Source organism: Zonotrichia leucophrys, chromosome 17, assembly GCF_028769735.1.
Source record: "Zonotrichia leucophrys gambelii isolate GWCS_2022_RI chromosome 17, RI_Zleu_2.0, whole genome shotgun sequence".
Taxonomy (NCBI): Eukaryota; Metazoa; Chordata; class Aves; order Passeriformes; family Passerellidae; genus Zonotrichia; species Zonotrichia leucophrys.
The window spans coordinates 7,963,675-7,991,142 of record NC_088186.1 but is presented as its reverse complement, the minus strand read 5'-3'; the positions used below and the strand labels follow the sequence as shown (position 1 = coordinate 7,991,142).

The 27,468-nt window shown below is 47.1% G+C and overlaps 1 protein-coding gene across 1 annotated transcript in view; it reads left to right on the top strand.

The window, feature by feature from the left end:
* Nucleotides 1–27,468, top strand: part of PAPPA (pappalysin 1) — a 180,656-nt gene extending 153,188 nt beyond the window's left edge. The window contains exons 20-22 of the mRNA XM_064727455.1: nucleotides 5,868–5,939; nucleotides 10,072–10,170; nucleotides 21,046–27,468. Of these exons, the coding sequence (XP_064583525.1) occupies nucleotides 5,868–5,939; nucleotides 10,072–10,170; nucleotides 21,046–21,153 (279 nt within the window). The 3' untranslated portion in view covers nucleotides 21,154–27,468. The remainder of the gene's footprint in view (nucleotides 1–5,867; nucleotides 5,940–10,071; nucleotides 10,171–21,045) is intronic.

Sequence of the window (27,468 nt, the reverse complement as noted above, 5' to 3'; positions counted from 1 at the left end):
CCCCGCTGGCAGCAAACAGCTGCTGGGTGTCATGCCCACGCTTGGGTGTCAGGGGGAGGCACACTCACCTAGCTCTTCCTGGAAACCCTCATGTTCCTACAAACAAACCAGGTGTTTGTGGCTTTATGGCATTTCTGCAGGTGTGGAAGTCTAACTGGACACACGCTCGAGCATGTGGTGGAAGACGGTGGCACATCAGGTGTCACCAGGGTGCAAGTTACTGATGGTGCTTGAGCAAACACCTCTGGCTTTTACATACTTGGGCCTGGCTTTGCAGGAGTCTGTTTTACACACCTGAACTCCATTAAGAAGGAGAACAAGCAGCCAACACAGCCCCAGCATGTCTTGAGCAGCTTTGACAGTCTATTTGCTTCTCTACATGCCTAAATGTACGCCTAGGGTTTGGGATTTTTGAAATCTGGCCTTGGCTGTGGGTAGCAAGTGGCTCCAGAACTCTCCACCACTTTGAACTTCACTGTTTCATGCAGAGTAAGAGAATAAATCTGGGAAAGGAGTGGGAAACTTAAGTCCAGATAATATGACAAGCTCATAATGTCCTTCTCAGCTTCCCATTCGCTCCAGACGCTGATGTTCTGTGACTGCCTTATAAGCCAAGGCTTTGCCAAGTTTCTGGCATGAAACATAAAGAAAACCCCTATCTCTGTATGAGGGGCAATTTCTCACTGGCCCTTTCCTGAGTGCCAGACTTTAAAGTGGTTTGTAATTCATGGGGAAATAAAGTGACAGCTTCCCTCCTGTTCTCTCTGCACTCCTTCACTTATTGATGCGGGTACGTGGAGGGAGCTGTAACGAGTTTTATACCTGCAGGTCTCTGGAGGGCTCATTAGGCAGCAGGGAAAACATAGAGTAGTAAAGGGGGAGACAAGGGGAGTGAGGGATGGAGGAGAAATCATGGTTTCCAAGAGCACAGCAGTAAATAAGCCCTTTTTTCACCCCTGATGGTGAAGATCTTGCAAGAGCTTTAGGTCCTGAGCAGACACAAGTTCCACAAATGCTTTGTGACTAGACAGTGAGGTTTGGGCTGGAGAACTCGTGTTGGAAGGGATTAAAAAATCCTTAATTAAAAAATTGGTAGCTGTAAAACATCCATCTTATCCAACTCTGCAGATAATGGGATGTCACCCATGGGGAGCAACACCTCTTGGGGCACCTCCAGGAGAAACGCTGCCTCCGGTGGGAGTGGGGACATCCTGGAGAGATGGGGCTGGGATGCCTTGGGGGAAGGTCCCCATGGCAATGTGTTATATGTCATTAATAAGCCGTGTCTCTGTTTATGGCCAGTGACAGCTCTGCTGTTGTGCCATATGAGCACAGGGAGCAGCTGGTTGCATTTACACGGCGAGTCTTTGTGCACCTCGGAGCGCTTGAATGACGCAAAGGAAACACTTTTTTGTTGCTTTAATTTCAGGCACAAGTAAAGTACAAATGAGGGCAGGATGGGAAGAAGATAAAGGCAGGACTGATCTGTGGTGCTTACCTTTGAGGGGATGGGGACAGAGAAAACACAGGGAGAGCTGACAAGGAAAAATAAATAATTTGTCTGTAGCAGCTCAAGCAACATCTGTTATGGAAGCAAAGTGGAAAGAAGGAACTATCCCTTCTCTGAGGGTTGTTTAGAGCAGAGCTGTGGAAATCACTTGATTTTTCGGTTCACTCAAAGTTCTCCTGAATTGTAAAAAAAAATCCTTAATCAAAGAGACCCTTTTGTTATTGTGATTTTTGGTGAACCAAAAAATTGGAAGAAAAAACATGTTGGTTTGAACATAACGTAGCATTTCATTTCCAAGAAGATTTTGTAAACTTTTTGTTTAGTTAAAATGAAAGAAACAAACAAAAACACAGCAAAGACTTAGAAATTAAATGTCCTCTCAAACAATAAACAACAACAGATATTTCATTTCACAAAATGTGTAAATATTTTTGTATTTTTCAGAATTCATTTAGGTTGAGTTGCTTTATTGGGTCTGAAACAGTTTGCTGAAATCAGTATAAGCTGGCAGTGTCTTCCAAATCAGAATCTTCAGCAAGAAAAAAAAAACCAAAAAAATCACCTGAAATGTTCTGTACCTCTATTCTGCTGTGGGGTGTGCTCAGAGCAGCCAGTGCTGTCCCCACAATTTTCCCTTCACTGTGTGTGGCACAAGAAGCTGCTGAAGACACCGATGGATAGAGCTGCCAAGAATGACTGTGCAGGCAGTGGGGAGAAAAAAAAGGGAAATATCTCCAAGAGACAGCTTGACAGCTCTTTCCCATTGACTGCAGAGAAACAGAGCAGACACCTCATTTCTTAGGTTGTCTGAACTTGGGTTCTTGCCTTAGTGCTGAGTAGGGACAGGCTAAATAGTGTGCAGGCATGTGCATGCCTGGGAGAGCCTTCAAAGGGTCTGCATGTCCCAGTTCTGCTGGGCTGAGCATGACCATGGCCCCTCTTCCCATGCAAGCCCTGGGATTAAAAATGTCCAGAACTCGTTAGTGGGAATGCTCCTTAAATACTCCCATAATCACTAAAGCTTTGCACTTTTCCTTCCTTCTTACCCTCTCAGTATTTTTTGTTTGTTTTTTTTGTTTGTTTGTGGGGGCTTTCTGGGGTTGGGTTTTTTGGGGTTTTTTGTTTGGTTGGTTGGTAGGTTTTTGTTTGTTTGTTTGTTTGTTTGTTTGTTGGGGTTTCTTTTGGTTTTTGGTTTTGGAGAGTTTCAGGCTCATTTTGTGGCAGGGAAACTGAGTCACGGAACAGTGATGTGACCCACTGTGGTGCAGCTGCTCCACTCCTGGGAAGGCAGGAGATCCCATTCCATCTGCAGCTACAGGAGGAGTCCCCTTTCCTGGCTGATCCCCTCACTCATAAAGCCCATGGTTAATTGTCCTGTTCCTTTAGTGCCTGAGGAGTGAGTTACTGAGAGCAGGAGATGCCAGTCCCTGGGCTCCAGCCTGGGGGGACACTTGACCCATCTGAGGTGGAGGAAAGCTCTCCACCAGCCTCTCTGGGGGAAACCTGATCCCCTTGCAGCCCACAAAGGGTTGACATCATTGTGTTAGTGCCACCACGGGAGGGAAGCCGGCACCAGAGGCGCTGGGTCTTCCTTCACAAGGAGAAAATGACGGCTTGATTTGCTTCCTTGGCTCTTTGTCACCTACTGTGGGAGCACAGCCCGGCTCCCTCTCCCTGCACAGCAGATGGAGTCCCAGGCACCCACGCAGATGTGGCAGGGTGTTGTTCCTGGGCTGGGGACAGGACCCCAGTCACCCCACCTGGCTGCACAGCTGTGCTGCATGAGGGGAGCGATGTCACCATGGGGGCAGCAGATGTCACCATGGGGGCCTGGGGCACAGGACAGCACAGGGAAGGGACAGAGCTCCCAGGGACAGTGGCCAGATGGATTTTATTCCCCAGGCAGCATGTGGTGGATGTGGTGCTTCCATGTGCCATGCCATCCTTTGCTGGCATTCTGAGTCTACCTGTCTGTGCACACCAACTCCATCAGGTCATTCTCATGTACCCACCTTCACCCATCCTTGCTTGCTTTCTATACATTTGTTCATTTCAGGTGCCCCACACAGCACCCTGTGGCACCTGTATGCCTGTTTGAATTGCAGGAGGCAGAAACAATGCCCAGCAATCCAAATCATTCCCAATTTCTCGGTTTTCCAGCCCAGTCTCTCTCTCTACTCACATTCTCTCTCCCAGTGCACTGCACACAGCACAGCAGCAGCCTGAGGGTACAAACAGGCTGAGTGGTAGGAACTGAGGGCTTGGAAAACCAGAAAAAGGACTCAGGACTATGGCTAAGTGTCCTTCCCTCTCTGCTTCCTGCTCCAGGAATGTTAGCAGGATTGAATTCAGCTCTAGTGGTCTCTGCGAGCAAAGGATGATCCAAGGAGAGGACAAAGTAACTGGTGTGGAGCTATGAAGCTGTTGGCAGGTCCCTCTCCAGAGGAATGGGAATGTCCAAAGGACTCAGTGATTCACCTGGCTCCAGGCTTTCCTGTGCTGTGGAGAGCATTGGCTCATTCCCATTCCCTGAGGATGCCCAGCCCAAGGCTGTGTTTGGGATTGAAGATGACCTTGAGTGAGCACTCAGAGAGAACTGTCTTAGAAACTTCACCTCCCATCCATTCCTTTAAGGGATGTGCTGGTGTTTTAATACTTGAAGGGTCAGGAAAACAGTCAGTGCATCCTCTGTGAGGGATTGCTCTCGTGTGGAAAGCTCCTCTCTGAAGAGCCTGGTTCAGGGCTATTTGGTTTCTTTTGTTCCCTCTGCATGCTCACACACTCACAGATTGTGAGGTTTTGTAAATATTGATGCTTCTTACCAGGGGAATGTGAGGTGCTCTTTGGAAGTGCACTTCTTCCACTTATTGTCTGCTGGCCTTGGATACAGGAGACAGACCCCTGAATTTTTTCCACTTTGTTCTAATTCTTGGGTTCAAATGCTCTTGAACCGCTTCCTTTGCTCTCCCCGCTCCCTCTCTGTCGATTGGCCTTGTTTATTTTCAAACCTAGGAAAGTTTCCTTTCTCTCCCCTCTGAAGTGCAACAAACAGAAGGGGGTGGGGGCAGAGAAAAGCCCTCACCATTTGTGGCAGGCAGCAGCCTGGAAATCTCCAGCTGTCTGTCAAGGGGGAACGTGTGACACCGCGGGGCCCCGCACCTTGCGGCCTCCCTCCCTCCTTCCCTCCTTCCCTGGGGATAAACAACATCCTCCCCTCCCCTGCCTCTTCTCTGCTCACACAGACAGGCCCTGTTGAGAGGCAGGTGGGGCAAGCTGGGCTTGACTAATAGTGGAAAATCCAAGAGCATCGGAAAGATAAACAGCCCGAGTCAGATAGTATAAAAGTCCTTTTTTCTAGCACACGCCAGGTAAGCCTCCAATGACAGGAACTGTAAAAACAAGCTGAGGTTCCCCCTGCAGATGGAATAAATTAGCCCTCAGATGAACAGGGGAAGGGATGGCTTCTGTGTTGGGTCTTCCCAAATGTTAATCCCTTCCTTCCCCAGGCCTCCATCAAGCACCAACCCCATGCTTTAGGTGAGTCTCTGTGTGTTCATCTTGCTCAACTGGACACTGTAGGCTTCATCCATGGGCAACAACCCCAAAGGAACATTGGAGAGCCCTATCTCCAGGATGCCCATGGTGTGGAACCACCATCTCCACTGACCAGCCAAAGTTTTCATCCACTCTTTCAATCTAGGTGTCTCTATCTGTGTCATTGTCTAGGAGGATGGTCATCATTTTTGCCCAAAACTGAGCGTGCAACTTTTTTTCTATAGGCAAAGTTGGTAGAGAAATTACTATACAGCTCATAAAATGTAGCCAAGGATGCTGTCCTGTCTGGGGGTTATTCTGAAAGTGTGTGGTGGGAGGTGCTTTTATTTAAGATGGTGCTAAAATGTGTCTGAAAATCCACCTTTAGCTGCTTCCATCTTCAATAATCAAAGGTAAGGTATGATGGGCAGTGAAAGAAAGCAATTCTTGGCAGCACCAAAGAAATCCCTAAATTAATTCCTAGAATGCCTCCCCCCTACCCAAGAGCAAAAGTGGACCTGTGCCTCTGCCTTTCCCTGCCACGTTCCCCCACCATGAGTGAAATATTGGGCATGACATTTTAGGAGAACCTCAAATATTATTTTAATCTCAAATGCTCTGTTATTGCAAGTGTCAAGTCCAACACTTCTTGTAAATACCTGGAGGACAGCCAGGTCCTGAGAACACAAGAGGTGTTAGGAACTGAACTTCATTGGTTAAGTACTGGAGAGCCATAGGAGCCAGCACACTGACTTTCTGTACACTGATTTCTTTGTCTTAACCTGTTGCTTTTTTTTTATTTTATTTTATTTCTTCCCTCCAGAGTGTTGTCTGCACGGCAGGACTCAAGTGGTACCCTCACCCTTCCCTGATTCATTGTGTTAAAGGCTGTGAGGTGAGTTTGGCTTTAGCTCAGGTGGTCCATGGTGACTCTCCTAAATCTTACAGAAACAATCACTGCAGGCACGTGGGCTGTAAATTCTGATTTTCAATGACCACCCTATCACACAGACTGATTGCCTGCATTGGTTCTGATACTCAGTGGGGAAATTAGTGGTTTTCCCAGAGATGATGGTTGGTGACTCTCACAGGAGTTAAATGATCAAACGGCTCAAAAACATTGGTTGACCAAAAGAATTTCCCAGAATCTGGGAGTTTCTGGGAAGTTGCAAAAGTTCTCTTTTTTTTCCTTGATCTTGACTTATTTGAGGGACAATTCTTTTCAAGGCCAGCTAAGCTTTGGGCATTGGTGTGGGCAGAGAAAGTTTAGGAAAGCCAGAGATGATACCACTGGGTGGACAGCACAGCTGGACATGGAGAAAATCACACCTCCCTCCACTGGCCACCTCTGTCTAAACCAGAAAAAAACCAATCAGAAACATACCGTTACATTTCAGCTGTGATAGACTTTTAGAGTCTTGCAAGTTACTTGAGAAAAAAAAGTAATTATTTTGAAGGATGTTGCTTCTGCCAGCAGCAATTTTTGAAATGTCTGAGAAGACTGAAGATGCTTCTGGTGGTTAAACAGGGCTGGAGCACCTCAGTCTGTGACATGGCACTCGTGTGGTTTCCATCATGAGTATCTCACCCACAGCAAGAAGCCAATCCTTGTGGCACCTCTGGAAGGTTGGGAAGCTCCATGTGCATTTTGGAAATGAGCTGGCTCAGGGCAGAGGCAGAGCTGTGTCTTCCCTCCACGTGTCCTGACTTTCTGCCACACTGACCAGGCTCTCAGCACCCAAGCACTCTGAAGTTATTTGCCCAAAGTGTCAGAACATGGGTCTGAATTCCTGAATATGACACAAAGCTCCAGACCACACTGCTGTGGGATGTGATTTGTTTTGAAGTGAAAGACAGGTTTCCTTCGCATACAAATGTTGGGCCCAGGAGGGTAATAACTCTCCAACAATGTAATAGTTTCTGTCTAGCTGTTCCCTAAATGAAAAGCATTCTGCTGTCAGGGCTCTGAATGTCATAAGCTGTCTCACGCATCGCATTCATGCAGGCTGGCTGGGTGCCCCCATTCTCCAAAGAGAGCTGAAATAACATCCAGCCACCATTAAAAAATGCCATTCAGGTGCTGATGCACCACTGGGTGTCCATCCTCCTGCTGTTTAAGGATAGCTGTTACTGAGACAAACTTTGCAATGATGTAATAATTTACCAGAAGCCATTATTACTGACATGCTTCTTCTCAGCATTTTCTTCCTTTCCATCACTGCTAATTGCCAGAGCCCTCTGCATCAACAGGAACTTTCCTCTTTTCAACATTCATTCAGCAGTGTCACTGCATCCTAATCCATCATCTGGGAAGGCTTTGCCCAGACAATTGATAATGGCCTCTAGCATCATTTCAGAGCAGGATCCATGGATGGGCCAGAGCTTGGCATTAAGATTTCAGAAGAAATGCCATCTTCACTAAGCTTTCTTTTTTTCTTCCCCATGACTATGGAAACAGAGACTAATAAGCCAATAATGGTGGGCCATTAGGCTGATACAACCCCTAATGTATGAGCATCCTTAGCATTAGGGAGGCTTCCCCGAACAGGAGGCTGTAAGTGGGGCATTATTTGGCTCTTGGTGATCGCAGTGGGAACCCCTGCAGCTGCTGCAATGTGATTTTTTGTCGCTCCCTAGTGGCAGGAACAGAGGCTTATGAGTCAGCCTCGTACTTGTCTGCACCTAACTTGGGTGTTTCAGCAGCAAACGAGTCCCTCTGGATTTCATGTATCGTCCTCCAAAAATATCAGAGCACCAAGATGTTCATGAAGAGCAACAGAGACCTCACCCTCCAGGGCCTCCCAAGCAAGGATTTTAGTCCCAAATCAGAATATATGCTTTTTGTCCCATTCTTCTCCTCCTCCAAAGGACTGACTTGTCTACTCTGTGCCAGAGCAAATTCTTCCACAAGTTTCTTTATGGATTTTCCAGCATTCATAGGTGTAGGGTACAGGCATAGGGATGGAAATTTAAAGTCAAGATTTCCCATCAAGCAGGCAGAGCCAGGCAACACAAGGGAAACATGGAGAAGCCTGCAGAATTTCCTGTGAGGTTGAGCAAAGTTCACAGTTTTAAATATGACCGGCTTGGCCTCAAAATATCTCTTCATGTATTTATAAATCATTCCCTTTTAACTCTTGGAATATTAATTAAATTGGAAGGGGGCTTTCAAGTCAAAGCCTTTGCCTGTATAAATAAATCAATATCTGTGGAAATCAGTGGAGTTAAGACAGTTTAGAGGGGCAGGAGCCTCACACTGTAACTCTGATTTCCTTGCCAACATTTGCAGTATCTGCACGTAATTAAACAAGTGACACTGAGGGAGTCTGTCCCCTCCTGGTAGTCCTGCTGTGGTCTGATATTGCCATCATTGCCTGGGTTTCCTCTACCTGATAGAAATATTTAAATTTGCAGCACATCAGCAGTAAAAGTGTGCATTTGCCCCGCTCCATTGAGTTCATTTCAATTCTGATGAGTGTGGCCATGGTGAGCTCTGGGGAGAGCACGGTGAGCTCTCATGGCTTCTTCTTCAGGTTTCCATCATCTGGGACACTCTGGGTCTGCAACTGATGCAAAATCCTCCCAGGAAACCTCCCCAAGACATCCTGCCTGCTCTGCAATGATGTCTTCTTGCAGGAGAGTCCCTGGTGTGTTTTTCTCAGTGCAAAATAAGTGAACTTTTCAATGAGTAGATAAAATGGGAATGGCCTCATGAGCCTGTGCATGGAGAGTTACAGAGATATGACTCTGCTCTCTGCTGATCATCCATTTCTCTGAGCTTTCATTGTCTGCCTGGGATTCTCACATGTGGTATGGACCTTTTTTACTATTAGGCACAGCTTAGACTTCCAAGAAGGACTTCTGTACTTGCAGACCAAAAGGGCTCCAATGTTCAATGAAAGAATTCAGGCCTTTCCTTCAGAATCGTGGTTATTATTCAGGCCCTGTGCAGCACATGGACTGGTGATCACATTGCCCAGCCTAATGAGCACATTTTCTTTTTCAAGGTGATTTATGAATTTCCCTTAACAGCTCTCCACAATGTCCCTCTGAATAATTGCCATTATCCCAGCTCTGAGCTGTGGAGTGGAGGAAGATCACGTGCCATGGCCAAGGTCCCACACAGTCACTGCTGTTCAGAGAACAGAACATGGTCCCTGTGCTGAGCTCAGACCCTTCCATTCCTCCTGGTGATTTGTTTTGTGCCCTCGTTGCTGACACGTGTTGCGGAGTCAGGAGAACTCTGGTGAAAAGCTCAGCTATTAAAAGCAAGCCCATTTTGCTGTAATACATGACCTTCTTCTTATCCCACACAGTTTAGGAAGGTTAGCTTAAAATTATCAAAGGTGCCACAATTTTAGAGGCCTGGATGCTGTCTGTGGGCCTAGTCAAATTAATATTCCTGAAGCATCCTCTTATGTGGGATGTGAAGAGGCAACAAGGGCTCGTTTCCCTTCCATCTACTGTCCTTTTTTTCTGTCTGTTTAGAAGGGAAAGGGGAATAATTATCTCTTGCTTTTCAGGGCAGCTGGTATGTTACAAACTATATGGCTCCTTCAAATATTTGTGGTTTTCTTCTGAAATATTGTTACAGGTTTCAGGATTATAGAATCATAGAATGGTTTGTGTTGGAAGGGGCCTTAAGGTCATCCACTTCCAATCCACCTTCCACTATCCCAGGCTGCTCCAAGCCCTGTCCAGCCTGGCCTTGGACATTTCCAGGGATCCAGGGCAGCCACAGCTGCTCAGTGCCAGGGTCTCACTGCCCTCACAGGGAAGGATTTCTTCTGGGCATCTAACCTAAATTTCCATTCTTTCAATGTGAAGCCATTTCCCCTTGTCCTGTCCCCACAGTTCCTGATGAACTGTCCCCCTGTAGCCCCTGCAGGCACTGGAAGGTGCTGTGAGGTCTCCACACAACCTTCTCTTCTCCAGCCACGACTTTCTCACTCTGTCTCCATAAGGAACGAGCTAATTTTATCCGTGTTCACACTCTCAGCCTTTTCCTGCTTTTTTTTCTTTTTCAGCCTTTCATGGGGGACAACTACTGTGACTCCATCAACAACAGAGCCTTCTGCAACTATGATGGTGGGGACTGCTGCGCCTCAACAGTCAAGACCAAAAAGGTAGGGATGCCCCTTCCTCTTCCCATGGGAATTCCTTGCTGAGTGCTGCTTTGTGCCTGGAAAAATTATTTTTGTGCAAAAAAGGAAGGTCCAAGGTCTCAGAAGGATCTTCAGCCCAAGCATCAGCTCACCATAGGCACCGAGTTCTTGCTGGTTCATTTGTCATCATCCTCGAGGCTCCAAAGGGAAACTAAAGGTTAGAAAATAGTTTTCATTAGGAAAATAGGAGAGAGCAAAAGGAAAGCTTCATTGTGGATCTGTTCTTTGATCCCTGTATACCCATCTGTGCCTGGCTTGCTGCTGACTGTCCCATGCAAGAGTGGGACAGAGAAGAATGTGGAGCAGGGCAGCAGGACTGGGTGGAGATGCCAAATATTTTTTTGCACAGAGACCACATAAACCTGCAAAAAGAGAAAAGCTAGTGACACAGATCTATAAAATCATTACTTAAGGTAGGGATGATGCTTAGAAAAGTAAAATCCACTGGTTTTTATCACTCAGCAGTGAGGGGGTGAAGTGGTAATTTCCTTGAAGCAGGATCCAAACAGACGAAAGAACATCCTTGTTGGCACAGTGTGTGTTTGAGTAATATGATGAGTTGCCACAGAGCGTTATTAAGAACAAAAATATATTTGAAGTCAAAAAAAGAACAGGCCTATTTGTGGAGCTTTGCTCCTTCAGTGGCTATTAGGCACTGTGATCTGGATGAAGCTTCTGGCTGAGGAATATTTGAACCCTTGGCTGTTTGAGCCTGGGGAAGAGTCCCTCCACACACATCCCCCTTTTTTCTGCTTCTTTAACACAAATTTCTGAGCACTGTTAGAGACAGTGACTGGGGTGATAGAGCAGTACAACATTTTATAGGTTTCTAACCAGCAGGGATTTAGAACTAGGTTCCTCCCAAAAATAAAAAAAAAATAAAATTTTAGCCTCTGCCAGGTGAATATTTTACCTTATCTTCCAGATTTGTGTATAGAACGGAATGAAAAATCCAGCTGCATTCAGTATCTGATACATATTAATAAATAACAAAACCTGAGGGAGCTTGGGCTCAACATATGACACCATCAATGTTACCCAGCTGAGGAAGGAGGTTCTCTCTCCAGCTTTGTCTGGAGACTTCTTTTCCTTAGTTCAGCATTGTGGGCTGTCTCTGGTCCATCTGGGATCACCAGGGAAGGGAAATGGGCATGCCTGGCAAGTGGAAGGAGTTAATTTCTCCTCTGGGGAAAATGCAGGGGAAGAGGTCATTTCCCTAGCTGTGCTCTTTTTGGACAAACATTCCCCTCTATTGTAGTGTTCCTTTTGAAAAAATCCCTGGGAGCTACATGCAGGGAAGCCCAGGCAGGGCAGCTTCTCAGTTCCCCATGGGTGGAGTAGGGCACGGAGACCCCAAAAGGGGCTCCCTGGTGAAACAACCTCTGAAGAGATGAGCAGCATGACAGACATCAGCTGTCTCCAAGAAGAGATTCCTATCTCTGGCTGCTTTTCCACCTCCTTGGGAGGAGCAGCCCCACAGCAGCACAGCTTGCTCGCTGACCTCCCACCAGCCGGGAGGGCAGAGCTGGAAGTGCCCGGTAGCTCAGCATGGTGTAGGTCTTCTCCTCCCAAAACAGCCTGCCTGGGAAACTTTATCTCACTGCCTGCAGGCTGGAGAGCAGGCGATGAAAAACCCCAAACAGTGTCAGAGGAACGAGAGCGAGGTGCCTGGGAGGGGACCGACCCAAACCAGCCTCATCAAGACAGGAGCTGAGGGCACAACTGGAACAAGGGGGATGTGAGAGCTGAGATGAGGGGGGGTGAGAAGGGACAGGATTAAGGTTTGGGAGCAGAATTTATTGCTGGGCAGGGAGTTGAGACCAAGTGGGATCTGCACAGAGTTGTGAACACTTACCAGCCAGGCGACTCACGCTCAAAATATCTGCTGCTTCCCTGCCACCCAGAAACCAAGTGACCTCCCAAGGAGGGGAAGCACTTTGTAGCCCAGTGGGTTGCTGTGCTCTGTGCTAAAACTGCTTGATGCAAAGGGCAAATGGTCAGACACGGGCAGCTGGTCACACCTCTGATGGATTTTCTCCATGGAGGGGGAGGTTTTGTAGCTTTTTGGAGATGTCTGCTTTCACAGACTTCCCTGGGAGCTGGATCGTTGTGACTGGGGAATTAGACTTGCCCTAGCTGGCAGTTTAGAATCACCTATCATCAAGATCACACAGGTGGAGGTCTGAGCCATGGAGCCCATCACAAACCTGGCATGCATTCAGCTTCCAAAGTCTCCCAGAACTCCAACAACATCTCAGGAGCCGAATGAGGCGCCCGGGAGAAGTGAGGAAAAACCACCTTCTCCTTGGATCTTCCACACTAAAAGCGAGATGCTGAGTCCCAGTTTATTACATTTATAGGGTAAAAGGGGGAATAATAACCCAGCCAGGGGGGCTGTGGGGTCAGAGTCAAGGAGGCAGCAGGAGAACCTGGCTCCTGCAAAGCGGCTGCCGACACCTGCGGCAGCAGCCGTGGGGCCGTGGGGCTTGGCTCTCCCAGTTATTTTCCCATCTGAGGCCTTTGACTTAGACCAGATTTCAGGCCAGGCTGTTCAAATACAGCCCTCCCTTTGAAGAGGTTTATGAGTGGAGCATTACAGGAGATATTCCAAAGGGAAAAACAATGAAAGGTGAGAGAAAAAGGAGCTGAATAAAAATACTCCGCATACCAAATCCTTCCAGCACAGTTTGCCACCTACTTAAAAAGGCAGAGTTTTAAAATACACATTGGGTGTAAAAGCCAAAAACCTGGAGGAGACATAGGGAGGGGCGAGTCCAGCTCTGTTAATTCCAATACCAGATGAGGATGTATTTTCATACGGTTGTAGAGAGAGTGAGACACATGAAAGAGACTGCTTTGCTTCTTTTCTTTCAGGGTTACATACTATGTGGCAGATGTGTCAGTCTTTTAAAGCCCCTGCAAGTTTGCCCATAAATGTCCAACATTTATGCAACACCTGTTTTTCTCCCAAAATGTCACAGGACATTTTAAAAGCTTTAGATTTATCATCTTTTCCCCGCAGCAGCCATTGCTGAGGTGACACATGGTTCACATTTAAAAGAACATAGCAACTCCACACATTATTTTGGGAAAGGGCTGAAGATTAACATTGCACCATGTGAAGATTCAGGAGTTAACAGTCGAGTAAGAGCTGGCTTCAGATCTTTAGTGTCCGCAAACTGTCAAGACTTAAGTTTCACTGCAGTCCCACTACCCTCCCAAACACACTTTGGGCTGCACACAGTGCTGTGAACAGGCTGCCCTGAAAGCAAAACACTTTGAGCCAAGTTCACTTTAAAACCAAGCCCTCTTACTTAATGTGAGACTTTGCACGCTCCTGTTTTGTTGCCCTGAAAATGCTCAAGGGACTTCCATGCTTATCCCATGTTTTCCCTTTGCATTTGAGTATTAGCAGGGAATGACCTTGTGGATTCCGTCAGCGAGTGGGGAATGGAGCAGTGTGACTTATCTGACCGAGCACCAACTAATCAACACTGCTGCTTAGATAGGAAATAATGAGTATTTGCCCTGCACTGCTCACAATCACGCTGGAGAGCTAAAAAGAAATCATTAACGGCCTCTTTTGAATGCTGCAAGTGGCAACGAATAAATTCAGTCATAATCTGGGCATAAATTCGAGGCAAGTGCAGTCAGAAAGCAGGAAGAAAAAGAGACATTCATCAGCTTAATTATTTGTTGTGCGCTAATTGATGAGCGTCGCCCTGCAGCGGGCGAGCAGCCAGGGCTGGCACAGAGTGCCACCCAAGGAAGCAGGGACACGGGCAGGCAGTGTGGGGAGCAGGGGGCTGATGGCAGATCCGTGGCTGGGGCAGGGGACAGGGCCCTGCTGCTCACAGCTTGCCCTGTTTGTGACCCAGGAGCAGCTTTGAGAGACAGGAAGGCCATTGCGGGCCAACCTCCAAGGGAGAGAAAGCTTCTGTTGTGTATCTGGAGGGGATAAAGTCTTCCGTGAAGGACAAAGCAAAATCCCATCTCCTTTTAATCTTCCTCCCCTCCTGACCCAGCACAGGTTGCCAGCTCCCTTCTGCCTGGCTGCTCTAGGAAGCTGCTTCTTGCTTTGTATCCTGCTGCAGATAAAAGAAGACGCTATTTTCTAAAACATTACCTACGTGACACTGCCAGAGTGAGGGAAATAAATAACCTGGGCATAACTGGCTGTCTCTGGGCTCTTGGCCACCGGTGAGGAGCTTGTGGGGTGTGCAGCATTGCTGGGAGAGGCTCTGGCTGCTTCCTCTGATTCATTTCAGGAAATCTTCTCTCCAGTAACTGTCTCCTCCACTTCTTTTCTTCCCTTTCCCTTTTATAAGTTTTCCCTAGACAGGACTGTCTAGAAACGCCTTACAGAAATCAGAATTTCTTTCTTTAGGCTCTGCTTATGTACTTTGTTCCAGACTGGGATCGCAGATTTGCCTGGTTGAAGGTCCTGCAGTCTGATCTCTGTAGATTTAAACACACTAAATTTGCTTTTTTAAAACTCCCTCAACTTCAACCATTTGTAAGGATGAACTTTCATCTATCTTTCCTCTCTGCCTTTCCTTTTTGTCACTTTAGGGATAAACCTACAGCTCCCATGAGAAAAACCTGTCTCACTCAATTATCACTCAGGTTTTCCTTCAACTACTTTGCCCCATAGCACTTGGTAAAAAAAGGGAAAAATTGTCCTGTCCCTTCAGCCTCTTGACATTTCTGTCCAACACCTTGGAGAGGAAAACCAGCAAGTGCCTTGGCGGAAAACAAATGAGGACTTGTGGTAGATAGAGGGCTGTGTGGGATTCATCCAAAGCTTTGCTTATCTAAAAGATAGGCCAGTTATCAAAACCTCTTCAGAGACTTTATGGCCGAGAATTCGAGGCCTAAAGAAAGGAGCTTTGAACTGAGGGGCTGCTGCTGGCTCCAGCAGGGATTTCCAAAGGCTGTTCCTGTCTCCCTGGGAAGGGAAGGGAATGAGTCTGCACTCCTACCGCTAAGCCAACAGAAATAACCACTTCTTGGTATTTTGGAGAAATAAGCACCTTCTCCCAGCTCTCTGACTGCAACACAGACCTGTCTTAGGCAATCTCAGATCCTTCTCCATTGCCACAACATGTTTTTGAGGCAGTTTGGTGCCATTAGAAGCTTAAGTGACCACCCCAGCTGAGGAAATCCTGTTTATCCAGAACTGATGCTCCTGCCACGATGCTGCTCCTAACTACTGGCCTGTCCCCAGCTGGGTGTGTTTGTCAGCTCTATAATTAGCCAGATAGAATGAATGGTGGGTGAGTAGGGAGGAAGGCAGGATACAATGCTGAGTGTTGCTTCATGCCTCTGGAAGCGGCTGAGAGCTTCAAGCACGCGGGTTCTCCCCAAAGTGTGGGTGAACTCACTTCCCCACCAGCCCTCAGTCACGGGCTCAGTGGCTGTAGCTGTTTGCCATGTGAGAGGAGCGTTTCCAGTCAGGGTTGGTTGGGATGGGAGCTTTATTTTTGGGGCTCAGAGATTGGTTTCATAATCCTTCAGGGAGGCTTTCCAGGCGTCAATAAATTAAAAGCAGTGATGGTAGCAGCACATGTTGCCTATCCTGAGAGAACTGTTCTTGGCTTCAAGGGACGTGGGGCTTCCCACAACATACGGCGTTCCCAGGGGATGTGCTGGTGGAGGGTGTTTGCTTTGCTATCCGACCTCACTTCATTAGCAAGTGTTACAAAAAACAGCGAACAAACCTTCCCTGCTCCACCGCCAGCTATTTGGCCTCTGGGTGGTCTGGCTCCTATTAAATCTTTGGTGATTATTTAGACTAATTACATTCATGTTTGCACAATCAGTAGCACGAGAGTAGGAAGCACAGCTGATTGCTGAGCAACTGAGCTCCGTGCGGTTTGGCAAGCGGGGCTCCCTCGCTCTGCTCTGCTCTGCTCTGCTCCGCGGGCAGGCGGGGATGGATGCGGGATCCATGCGGGCTGGGCTTCCCCGGGAATCCCTGCTGGCTCTGGGCCATCCTGCTCCCACTGCTTCTGCTGAGGCAGCTCCCAGTTTGCACACGATGGAGAGAGCAGAGCATCTGTTGGGTTCGGCTGAGCTACGACTCACGGCTGCTCCATGAGTTGAGCGCGATGTGCCGCGGTTGCTGGTTTCACCGGGGGAAAGCTCAGTTTATGGTGTGGTACTTAATGAAAATTCAGGCTTTTAGAAGTGCATGTGCTGCATGGAGAGGAGGTTTCCTGCCAGCTTTGTCTTCCCAGGCCCTCTGGAGCAGTGCCCTAGGTGTGAACCCACATACCAGCGCTTAGAGCTAAAAGGGGGCTCGCTCTTGCTCTGTTATCTCAAACTGGTGACCTCAATGCTGAAAAACACTGGGAAGACCCTTCCAAGATGCTTTTTTATCCCACAAGGGCCTTGTCAGAGAACAGAATAGTGGCTGGTGTTTGAGCTGGGAGGCTCTGGGGAGGCACAGGGCTGTGACACTCAGCACAGGCTGCCACACTTATCTCCCAGGCCACACTGCCCGCCGAGGCTCTGCCTGCAGTGAGCCTGTCTGGGAGATTTCGCAAACACTTCAGGGCTGAAATCTAACAACAGCCTGTTTCCCAACACTCTGCAGCCCTCCTCCCCTGCTTCCCCCTCCCTGGGCCCGATCCTGCCTGCCCTGGTGCTGCTGTGAGCCAGCCCCAGGCTCGGGCAGAAGGCACAGCCAAGTCAGCCTGATACCAGACTCTGTGAGGGACAAGCTTGCAGCCTTTGCAGAGCTGTTTTCCATCCCTCCCTCTACCTGTCTGGGATTTCTGCTGTCAACGTTCCCACCAGTTCCCTACAGACTGGCCTTTCTCAGCAGGGATCAGCCTTGGGATGTCACCAGCCTCTTCAGATAGGTGCATGTACTGAGGAGTTATGACCTCTTACTCATTCCATGACCTGCATCCCAGTTCTGCATTGCTGCCCTTGTTCCCACAGTTGGGAGCGCAGCATCCAGCACAAATCTAGCCCTGTTTCTAAGAGTCAGCTTGAGTTTATCCAAAGTCTCATTGCTCAGTGTGGGAGAGGATGCTCAGGGCTCCCATGCCTTTCTGGAGAAGGAAGTCTGAGGTCATGCACTGTGCAGCAATGGTGGTGAGTTGGTTGAGGTGTTTTGTTTCCCCCATGAGTTACACCTGGTTGTCTGTGCCAGCCTCCTGCCCAGCCTGTGAGCCCACACCTGGTGCCCTTGCTGCCCCAGGTTCAGAGCAGGATGTGTCATGTCCTGCACACTCCAGGTGGCAGGAGTGATGGATTGTGTCTCTTTTCTCTCGATGATGGATAGTCTGTGGTCCAGTGTGGTTGTGGTGTGACTCACATTCCCTGGAGCATTGTTGATCCACTGCCATGACTGCTCTGGATCATCTCCAAGAGCTGTGTGTAGGTGTGTGGAGCTGTGTTCTTCACTTATGTCTTTTTCAATCTACTTTAGCTCGTCTGAGGATACAGTATCTTGCATTACTTTATCAAATGTCCAGGACAGGCCCTAAGTTTAATTTTAGATTTTTCTTCTCACCCTCCTAGACATTTTTTGGGTTTTCTACATGGGGAGATGGACATAGGTGAAATGCAGGGCTTGTTTTGAAGGAAGAGGAGCTGACTCCTTACTCCTGGCTCTACAATGGGTACAATGAAATCTGGAAATTTCAATGCAGGTCGTGTATCCTGGTAATGAGTTGGGCTTTCACAGACCTATTTAAAAAGAAAAGAGGTAGTTAATCTTGGAGTATGTATATCTGGGCTCCACACCTAAATGGGCTATCATTCAGTGAAAGGATCAGCATTTATTATTTCTAGCACATCCAGCAACTCTATTTCATGGCTGTGCACTGCAGAGGCTGTCACTGTGTGAGCCCAAGGCAACAGACAGTTCTTCTTCTAAGGGCTTTCACAGTTTCCCTGAGCTGGGTACTTCACACACTCCCAGCAGATTCTGTGTGTGGGTTAAATTCCCTAAATACCTATGGAAATCAGGTCCTTGGGGAACTCAAATGCGTATTTGTTGTAAATGTTGTTTAAAGTGGAAAACCCTATATTACTGTTAAGTTTTTTGGAGAATTTTGTCATGTCTAATGTGGCTGTGACTGTGCTTATTACCCATAGAATTCTCTGCCTTTTCACATAATAGAAAACTGATCTCTGGAGCTCACTGCCATAAGACAAAACAATTCATCTATCTGGACAATAGCACTGTAAAAATCAAATTGCATAAAAAACCTCCATAAGGGACATAAAGTGAATAAGACTGATCTGATCAGGAAGAAACCCTTCTCCATCAGGCTACCCACTGCTGGGAACTGCTGCTGAGCCACAAAGCTGCCTGCTCTGGGGGCCACAGCTCTGCCTGAGAGAGAAAGCTTCTGCTCTTCTAGCCATGGCCACCATTGGGAGACAATAAACCGCCAGACATTTCTTCTCTGGTTGCTCCATCTCCCCAGGAATTGGCTGTAATGCAGCAGCAATCCAGTTTTGTACGTGCACCTTTTCAGGTCGCTGCAGGGCTGAGCACATCCTGTGAGAAAGCAAGGAGGAAAACAAGGGATTCATGAGGAGAAATGGGAGGAGAGAAATTAAGGAGGTAGAGCACTTCAGGCAACATCAAACTCATGCCAGTTTGGGTGTCTAAGGCTGCTGTTACAGCAGAAAGCCAGTGAGGGGAATGTGAGCTGGTGGTTCTGAGACAGAGCCATGCAGGGCTTTCTCTCCTGGCTCTGATGTCCCTGCAGGTGAAATGGGAGCATGTTTGGGATCTCCGTGCCTGCAGCACATCCTGCTTAAGCCTGGACAGCAGCAGAGACAAAGTGCAGTAGGCTGTCACCACTAATTTCAGCCACTTTACTGAAATGCCTGAATTGGGTGTGTGGCTGACCTGTGTTCAGTGCAGAGTGTGGATCCATCTTCCCTGTCTCTCCTCTGAATGGAGGGGCTACTTAATCTCCTTTGTCAGGTTGTTACAGGCAAACACAGGGAATCCAGGCCAGGCAGAGGAAAAAGCTTGATCAAGACAAATGAAAGAATCAGGTTCCCAGGTCTTGCCTCCAACCAGTAGCTTCATTGTACATCAGGGAGGATTTTTTAAGTCAAAAACATTGCCAAATCCAGATTGAACTGAATGATTCAGGATAAAAAAAATGAAAATAGCGGAAAACTCCAGGCGTACTTAAATGTTTTGTTTGAGCATTTTCTAAGTGAAACAAGTTTTTGTTTCAAGACATAACTTTTGCTGTGAAATAGTCTTTTTTATTTGTTTGTCTTGAAGGGAAAGGTCAAACCTTAAATGTAGCAGATAATCTAAACCAAAATGTTTCCTTCTACACTGAACAGAAAAAAAACTTTAATTTTTATTTTGCATGTATCTTTTCTTTTTCCTTTCCAGTATTTTAACTCAGTCATAAAACAAACCCTCCTCAGCCTCCTCCCCAAACCCCATTGTTTACAGATTTCTCTGTTTTCCTATCTAAGAATATTCATAACACTGTGATATGAGACAGTCCTGCTTGGGCTGGCTTCTGTTGGATCAAGTGACCCTTAAGCTCCTATTGTTTTCTGCAGTTTATAAACTTATTCAGTTGCCAGTTATTTGGATTCATTAGCTTCTAACTTTTCGGATTCTTTCTTCTCTTTGCAATCTCCACATTTGTGAATTTGTAGATTCAGATTATTCACTGGTTATTTAGTTCATAAGTCACCGAGGCCATGGCTTGATGAAGAGTCATCGCCCTATTCCACCTGGAGGGTCGGGTCTTCTGTGAATGGAATCAAAAGCAAGGGGAGGAGGCTCTCTGAGCCCTGATTTGATGATGAACGTTGGCTATTTAGTGTCTCTGTCAGCATGTCCCTGCCCCAGGCTACCCAGTTGTGAAATGAAGCTCCACACCCCTCCTTCCCAAATGGTGTGCGTCAGGAGAAAGGCATCCTGGAGAGGGACAGGCAGGGACTCGTGTGGAAGGTCTAGCTGGAGATGACAGCACAATGCTGGGTCCACATTCCTAGATGGGCTGTGGGTGATGCATAGGGAACAGGCAGACTCAGGCACCGTAGCCTGGAGAAAAGTGTTTGTGAAAGGGAGAGTGAACGTGTGGCAGCAGAGCCAGGGGGAGCAGACAGAGCCTGTGCAGCCCTCGCTGGGAACATTGGAACAGGTTGTGGCACTGCCTTGGAAGGAGTGTAAAGGAGGGGAATGAGGTCATTTGTTCAGTCTGTGCAGATGGGAGAAATTCTTGGGAATTCACTTCAGGGCAAGTGAGACACTTGTCCCACTGCCTTTTCTGCAGGTAAATACTGTGATGCAAGAGGCACAAACCAGCTTTCAGTGGGCAAGCATCGCAGGCTATTGTTTCAGCTCCTTCCCACGCTTCTCCAGAGGGGTCACAGAGAGATGACAGATGGTGAATGCAGCAGTCTCCCACTGCATTCCTGTGCTGTGCCTCAGTGCCTGTTAGCTGCATCTCCTGACCTCAAGCACGAGAGGTGTTCCGAGAAGTCTCTGCTGCATTCCAGCTGCACTGGTCTGTGAGACAGTGCTTGGTTCTGCTCCTGAGGAACTGAACCCAAAAACATTCTTGAAAACATTCTTAACTGAACCCAAGAACACAGTTAAATGCACAAATGGACTTAAATAAAGCAGCAGCACCCAAACCAGAGGCCCTTAGGAACCTCCGTGCAGCACCAGCTCAGCACTAACACAAATCACTGTAAAAAATAACATAGTGAAGATTGCAGCTGATCTCTGAAGATTTCACCCCAGAGGTCATTTTTTTTTGTTCTCCAGGCTGCTGTAGGTGTGTTCCTTCCTTCATGCCTTTGTGTTTTTGGCTTCTTTCCCAGGTGACACCGTTTCCTATGTCCTGTGACCTACAAGGAGAGTGTGCTTGCCGGGACCCCAACGCCCAAGAGCACAACCAGAAAGACCTCCGTGGCTTCAGTCTTGGGTAAAGCCAAGTGACGTGGAAAGGAGGACCACACTGCTCAAGGCAGGCTAGGAGAGACACCACATCCCTTTTGGTATCGTTTTTAACATTTAGCTGCTCAACTGGATGGCATTTCTGCACCAGGGACCCTTAGAATTCAACCAGTCTGCCTTTAATTTTTGTCCAAGGAGAGCTCAAAGTAGGGGTTTATGTATTAATTATATCTTAAATAGTGATCATGAGAAAAAAAACCAACCAAGAATCAAGTCAAGATGACTTTCATGTATCAAAACAGCATGTTATGCCCACCTAATTTGAACAGTTCATATCTAGATTCAAGGCAAGAAACAAACTATTTATGTACACATATTTATAGAAATAAGTAGAGAAAGAGAGAAAGAGTGAGAGATTATGATCAACGCAAAAAAACACTTTCCCCTCCCCAGCACTCACAACTCAGACCGTTGGTGGAAGAGGCTGAGCTCTTGGAGCACTCCAGGCTGAGCCTTTTCTGATGCTGAATGCCAAGGTATCGCATGCTCGGGGCACTGTGGTTGGGGTGGGATCTCCACAGGGCTGGGCCCCTTGGCAAGGGCCTTGCCAGGCACCCGGCCAGCTCGAGGTGTGGGATGCATCTGCTCCTCACAGGAACGCTACTTCCAGCCAGGCAGCTCAGCAGACTGCAGTGGCCTTTCTGTACAGCTCCTCCGTCTCCCCCTGCCCTCCAAGAGCCAACAAAAAGCCCTCCTTGTAGCCTGCAGGGCTTCTGGGGTGTTTCTGTGTGGAGCTGGGCAGGTGGTCCGTGGTGGAGTGAGGGAGTGGGGAGTCTAAGGGCTGGCATTGAGGAAGAACATGGATGATTTTGCATCTGAGGAGCACAGAGAGGGGAACTCGCACCCGCACTTGTCATTTGAGCATGTCTGCTGCTGCTACTCCTGCTGCTATGTCCCATACAAATAGTTTCCTTACTGTGTCAGGACAGGGTGAAAAACAACCCCATGCAACCAAACAGTCTGCCTTAAAGCTTACCTACAACCTGCCTTTCAAACCCTCTGGTCTCTTCCTCAGCACTGGGGCAAGAAAACAGGACACCAGCCAGCCAAAGGAATCTGCTTTCTGGTCTCCACCCTGCCAAGTGGCTCTCCAGCCTCCTCCACCCCACTCTTGGGGTGAGCTGATTCTGACAACTGCTTCATGCTCCTGTTGTCCAGGGAGAGGGGAAGAGGAGGACGAGACACCTGCCATGAGGAAAGGCCCATAGGAGACAGTATTAGAATTTTGGCCATATTTGTCAGTATTAAGCACCCAGGCCAGTGGGTCGGGCATTTGGGATAGACCAGGAGCCTATAGCTGTTTGTAATCTTCCAGAAAGAAGGGCATTAGCTGCAGCAGACCTCACACTTCCCTGTCATCCTCCTGCTTCAGCAACATGTGCCGGACCCTCAGTGATTCCCTTCCTTACAGGGTTCATTACATTGAGTCACTGAGATACCCAGGGCATCCAATGCTGCTGCCTTTGCAGCCCATCCCAGGGAAATCCCAGAGATCTTTCCAGTGTGGTTTGGGCATGTGCTCCAAGCTCCTGCTGAGACCACACATCCAAAAGAGCATTTCTCCCTGTGTTAGGTTTGTTTGTTCCTTGGAACTGTCGTGACTTGCATAATCTACTGGGTAAAGAGAAAAAGATTTTTTCTAACTCCTGCTTTAGGCACTGGAGCAAGGCAGAAGGGTAAGGGCAGGAGTCATTTAGCTCATAGAGATGGAGGTAAAAATTATTTGGAGAACTAGAAATTAAAAAAAAATCTAGAATAATAAGTGCAGGGAGCCAGGTTCTTGTCATCCACTGTTGGGGTTATTTCTATTGTAATGAACCAGAGAAGAATCTCAAGAACTGAAGTAGAGGCCTGGAGAGGGGATTGTCACTACAAAGGTGAGGAGCTCTCTGTTGTGAAGCTCCAGCTATCCCTATAGAAGGCCTGACCGTGGGAGCTGTGTGGATGGCTCTGCCCCCTCTGTGCAGGGGTGTCCTGGAAAGGGAGGTGCAGTGGGGTCAGGGTTCCTGCCATGGAGTTAGGCTGAACATCCCCCAGCTTAGACAGCAGTGGCATTAACTTCCACTTTTGCCCTTTGCCTTCTAACCAATATGGGAAGTAAATAACTGTGCAAAGGTTGCTGCTTCCTTCTGGTCCCTTTGCCCTCCCCTGTTTTGTTGGCAGTTTGTCCATGTGCCACCCTGTCAGAAGAGTTCACAACCTCAAAAGCCTGTCAGACTGACAGCACTTCACGTCCTCAATGCCTGAGGCATCTTGGCATGGTTTCCCCTGTCCATCCCACCTGGGTTTCATCCCAGCAGGGAGCCTCAGCTCAGCTCCTGAGTGCATGCTGAAAATGCCCTTCCCAGTGCAGAGCTCAGCATGGAGGAGATTCCCCATCTGCTTTTCCCACTTGGACAGTGCCCAGGAGAGGCAGGTCTGTACAGACATCATTGCCACTTGCTGCTGTGGGCTCACAGGAGCTCAAGGGCAGCTGAGCCCCTCTGGCCAGCCAGGACCAGCCCTTGCTGAGCTCAGCTCAAGAGAGAGAGGCTTCTCACCAGCACAGCCTCAGTCCTCAGCTTCCCTCCTGCAGCCCTGGGGTGCCCCAACTCCCTTTCCCACCAGCAGGCTTTCCATGCTGCTATTTGATTTTTGTTTTTAACTACTATGTTGGCACTGTCCATCTCCTCCAGTAGGGCTGATGGGATCAGGAGTGGAAAAAAAGATCTGCTCTGAGTGATGTTAAATCCAATGTTTTTTTGGGTTTTAGTTTTTTTCCATTGGGGCAAATCCCCTCTGAATTTTCAGGTGCTGCACCAAGCACCCAGACAGATGCCAGGAGGGGAGCCATGGGGAATGGACACATGCTCAGGTCTTGTCCCCTGTGCTTCCAACCTTGGGCAAGGCCAGCTGGATCCTCACATCATCTACCACTGTATGGGCCTCAAATGGAGTCCTAGGAAAGACCCTCCCTGACTGTGGTGGGCAGTGGGTGGAAGGTGAGAGGGAAATAAACGCCCACCTCCACCCACTGAGCCAGCAGCATAGCACAGCAGCAAACCAGAAGCTTGGGGGAAGAGAAGAGGGTGCTGATGCTGGTGAAATTTAGCTGCTCATAAAATCCATTTCACATTAGTGCCAACATCTTCTCTGTCACAGTAAGCCGGGGCTGCACCGTATGTGGGGCCACCAGGCTGTGGGGGATGCCCATGGCCAGCAGGAGGGAAAGCTGGAGCAGAAAGCGGCAAATGGTGCACGGTGGGGTGGGAAACTCCAATCAGCTGCTACCCCTCTCCCTCCCCACCACCTCGCAGACAGGGCTGAGCTGGTGTCCTCCTGCTTTTCTTGCATCTTCCGCTGTCACCCCCCAGGCTGAGAAAGGAGGATGGCACCAGAGGATTCTTGGAATCGGGTTCCAGCTACCTCCCTTCTACTAGTTTCAGTTTCACTTGGTTGTAACTGTCGGTTTGTTTTAGGTTTTACCTGTGTCTAAGAGAAAAAAAAAAAAAAAAAAAAGAAAAAAAAAGGAAAAAAAAAAAGAGAGAGAGAAAAAAAGAGAAAGCCCCATAGCCAACAAAAGTTTTTTGCTGCAAGTGATTCAAGTGGGGGAAAAAAAAATAACGTGTGAGGCTTTACAGAGAGGAATAGGAGAGAAAAAAAGAAAACAACAAAATCCATAGAAAATGGAGAAAAGAAAAAGAAAAGAAAACCCGCATAATCCAAATCCAAGAAGAGCAAAGCCTATTTTTGTGTGTTTGAAAGGAAAACACCGATTCTGCCAGCTGAGTAGAGAGCTAGATACTAAGTGTAGATTTCCCTAGAAGTACCGTGAGGTTTTATAACATTGTCTGGTTTTGTTTTCCTCGTGTGTTGTGATAAGTCCAGGAACTAAGGCTAAGGGGTGATCCCCTGGTATATTGTTGTTTGTGGGGGGAGGGAGGGGGTGGAGTTTGTTTGTTTTTTTTTTTTCCAGATTATTTTTTTAAGTGTGTATTTGTGCTTATTTTTACGTTATCCAACTGTACATAAGCATTTAATCAGTATTTCACTGTGCTCTAATTACTGCACTCAGAAGCACTGCACAGTCTGAATCCCGGAGAGCTGAGAGAGTGAAGGGGGAAGGAGAAAGCTGCTACCTGAGCAGACAGGTGATTCCCATTTTGGGGAAGTGGGGTGCTGAGCCCCCCTTCCCACACTCCAGCCCATTGTGCCCATTTGAGGCTGAACTAGAAGTCAAAAAAGGGATGAGGTGAAGTCAGCCAAGGCTGGGATGCCCAGAAGGTTTTCAGGGCTGGAAGTCTGGCCTTTGAACTATTTTTGGATGCCATGGAAACTCCCAGCCTTTCAGCAGCATCTTGCCCAGTCCCTGGAGGCCCCAGTGAGAGTTGATGGGCATGTTCATATCACTGGGAGAGGACCACATGCCTTGCAGTGATATGCTCTAGATAGCTTTATGGTTGCGGGCCCCGTTTTGGTCTCAGTGGTGCAGCTGAGCTGATCAGTTTTAGATTTTTTCCATGTTACCCCATCCTCTGGGGAGGGCCATCTCCCTGTTGAGGGTGCAGCAGCACTCCTGACTCCAGGTGACCTTATATGCTGGGCATACTGAAGCCCTGAGAGCAGTCCCATTTCCCTGGAGGAACTTGACCACTGAGTTCAGTGGGAGCAATGAGCAGAACATCAGCAGGAGCAGGTCCAGGTGGCCCAAGATGTATTTCCTTGGAGTTAAGGTCAATTTGGGCAATAGGGATTTAGTGTTGGGCTGTTCCTGCCACCTGGGGGGCTTCAAACCCCCCTGTTCCTTTTAGCAGGAGCAAAGCGAGGCTTAATGTTTTGTTTCTGTCTTCGTTTGGCAAACTGAGTTTTCCCCTTTTCACCGGATCTACACAGCCAAGATTCATTGAGAGTGAGAATCACTTCCTCTGAGGCCACACTCAAGAGCTTGGGTTGGCTTCAGGTGTTGAGTGAGGAGTCTTGGTGCTACTTGTTGGTAGTTTTAGTCCTGTTGGGTCGAGATGTGGAGCTAACGAGTCCAAGTTGTCTTTGGTTCCCATTCTGGCTTAGTTTTTAGTCTTCTGTTTTTTCCTTCTTTTGGTGAGGCCACATTCAACCACCAAGTTTCCATCTTCTGAGTGCAAAGAACCAGGGCTTTAACAAAACATTTCACCAGCAATTCAAGAGGGAATTGGAACCATTGTGGAGTTTGCATTGTACGGCCTCTGTAATTACGTACCTGTCTGCAGATGAGAGGCTGAATTTTGCTCCCATCGAGTCAACACAGGTTTTTGTTGTTGTTGACTTCACTGGGAGCAGGATTGAGCCGTACTATATATATAAATATATATATAAATATATATGTGATATATATATAATATTATATGTGTAATATTATATATATATCAGTGTAATATTTACAAATAAAACTGTGATCTCGTCTAGAGAAAAATGTATTCATATTACCAACTGCTCTTCCATATTTATGTATCATATTGTATCTTTTTATTATAATTATTATGATTATTATGGTTATTATTATTATTATTGTTATTATTATGGAATCTTTCTTGGCACCTTTTGGAAGCCACGTCAACCAATACTCCAATGAAGTGCTGAGGATCTATTTTCACAAGAATTCTACTGGTCTACTGTATAAAAGAGAAAAGAAAAAAAAAAAAAAAAAGAAACAAGCAAAATACAGTTCAACCCTTAATTCTGTACCTCACGCCTGTACGTTTGCTGCTCCAATTTTGGGTTTTATTTTGCGTTCGTTTGTTTTTAACGGATCTAATTTAAGTCTCCAAGCAATATATAAAGATGTAAATAGTAAAGCTTATTTATTAAGATTGTCATCTTTTTTAATTTATATTTACACAATTGTTCATCTAATTTATTTTTTTTTTCAATACAGTTTTTAACAGTTGTCCTTTTTTGGTTCATGATGTTTTTTAAATCATTTTCACAGAATTTCTTTATACAGCTTTTTCTCTTTCTTTGAATAAGCAACAACTTCCTCTGGTCTTTCAAAAACAGGTCATGTTTCACTCAAAAAAAAAAAAGTTATGTCAGATTCATCAGAAATATTTTGCCATTGTTGATTCCTATACCCTAAAGTTCTATATTATATAAATATATAATACCTTGTATGCTTAAATATTTAACTGTGTGATTTTGTATATATCTTCATACACATGCTCACACACATATGAGGGTTAATGTCCCCAGATGTTGGGAGAACAGAGAATCAGAAACACAAACAATATAAGCTTGTATTAAAGAGTTCTGAACTGGACCCCTCGCTCTTGCCA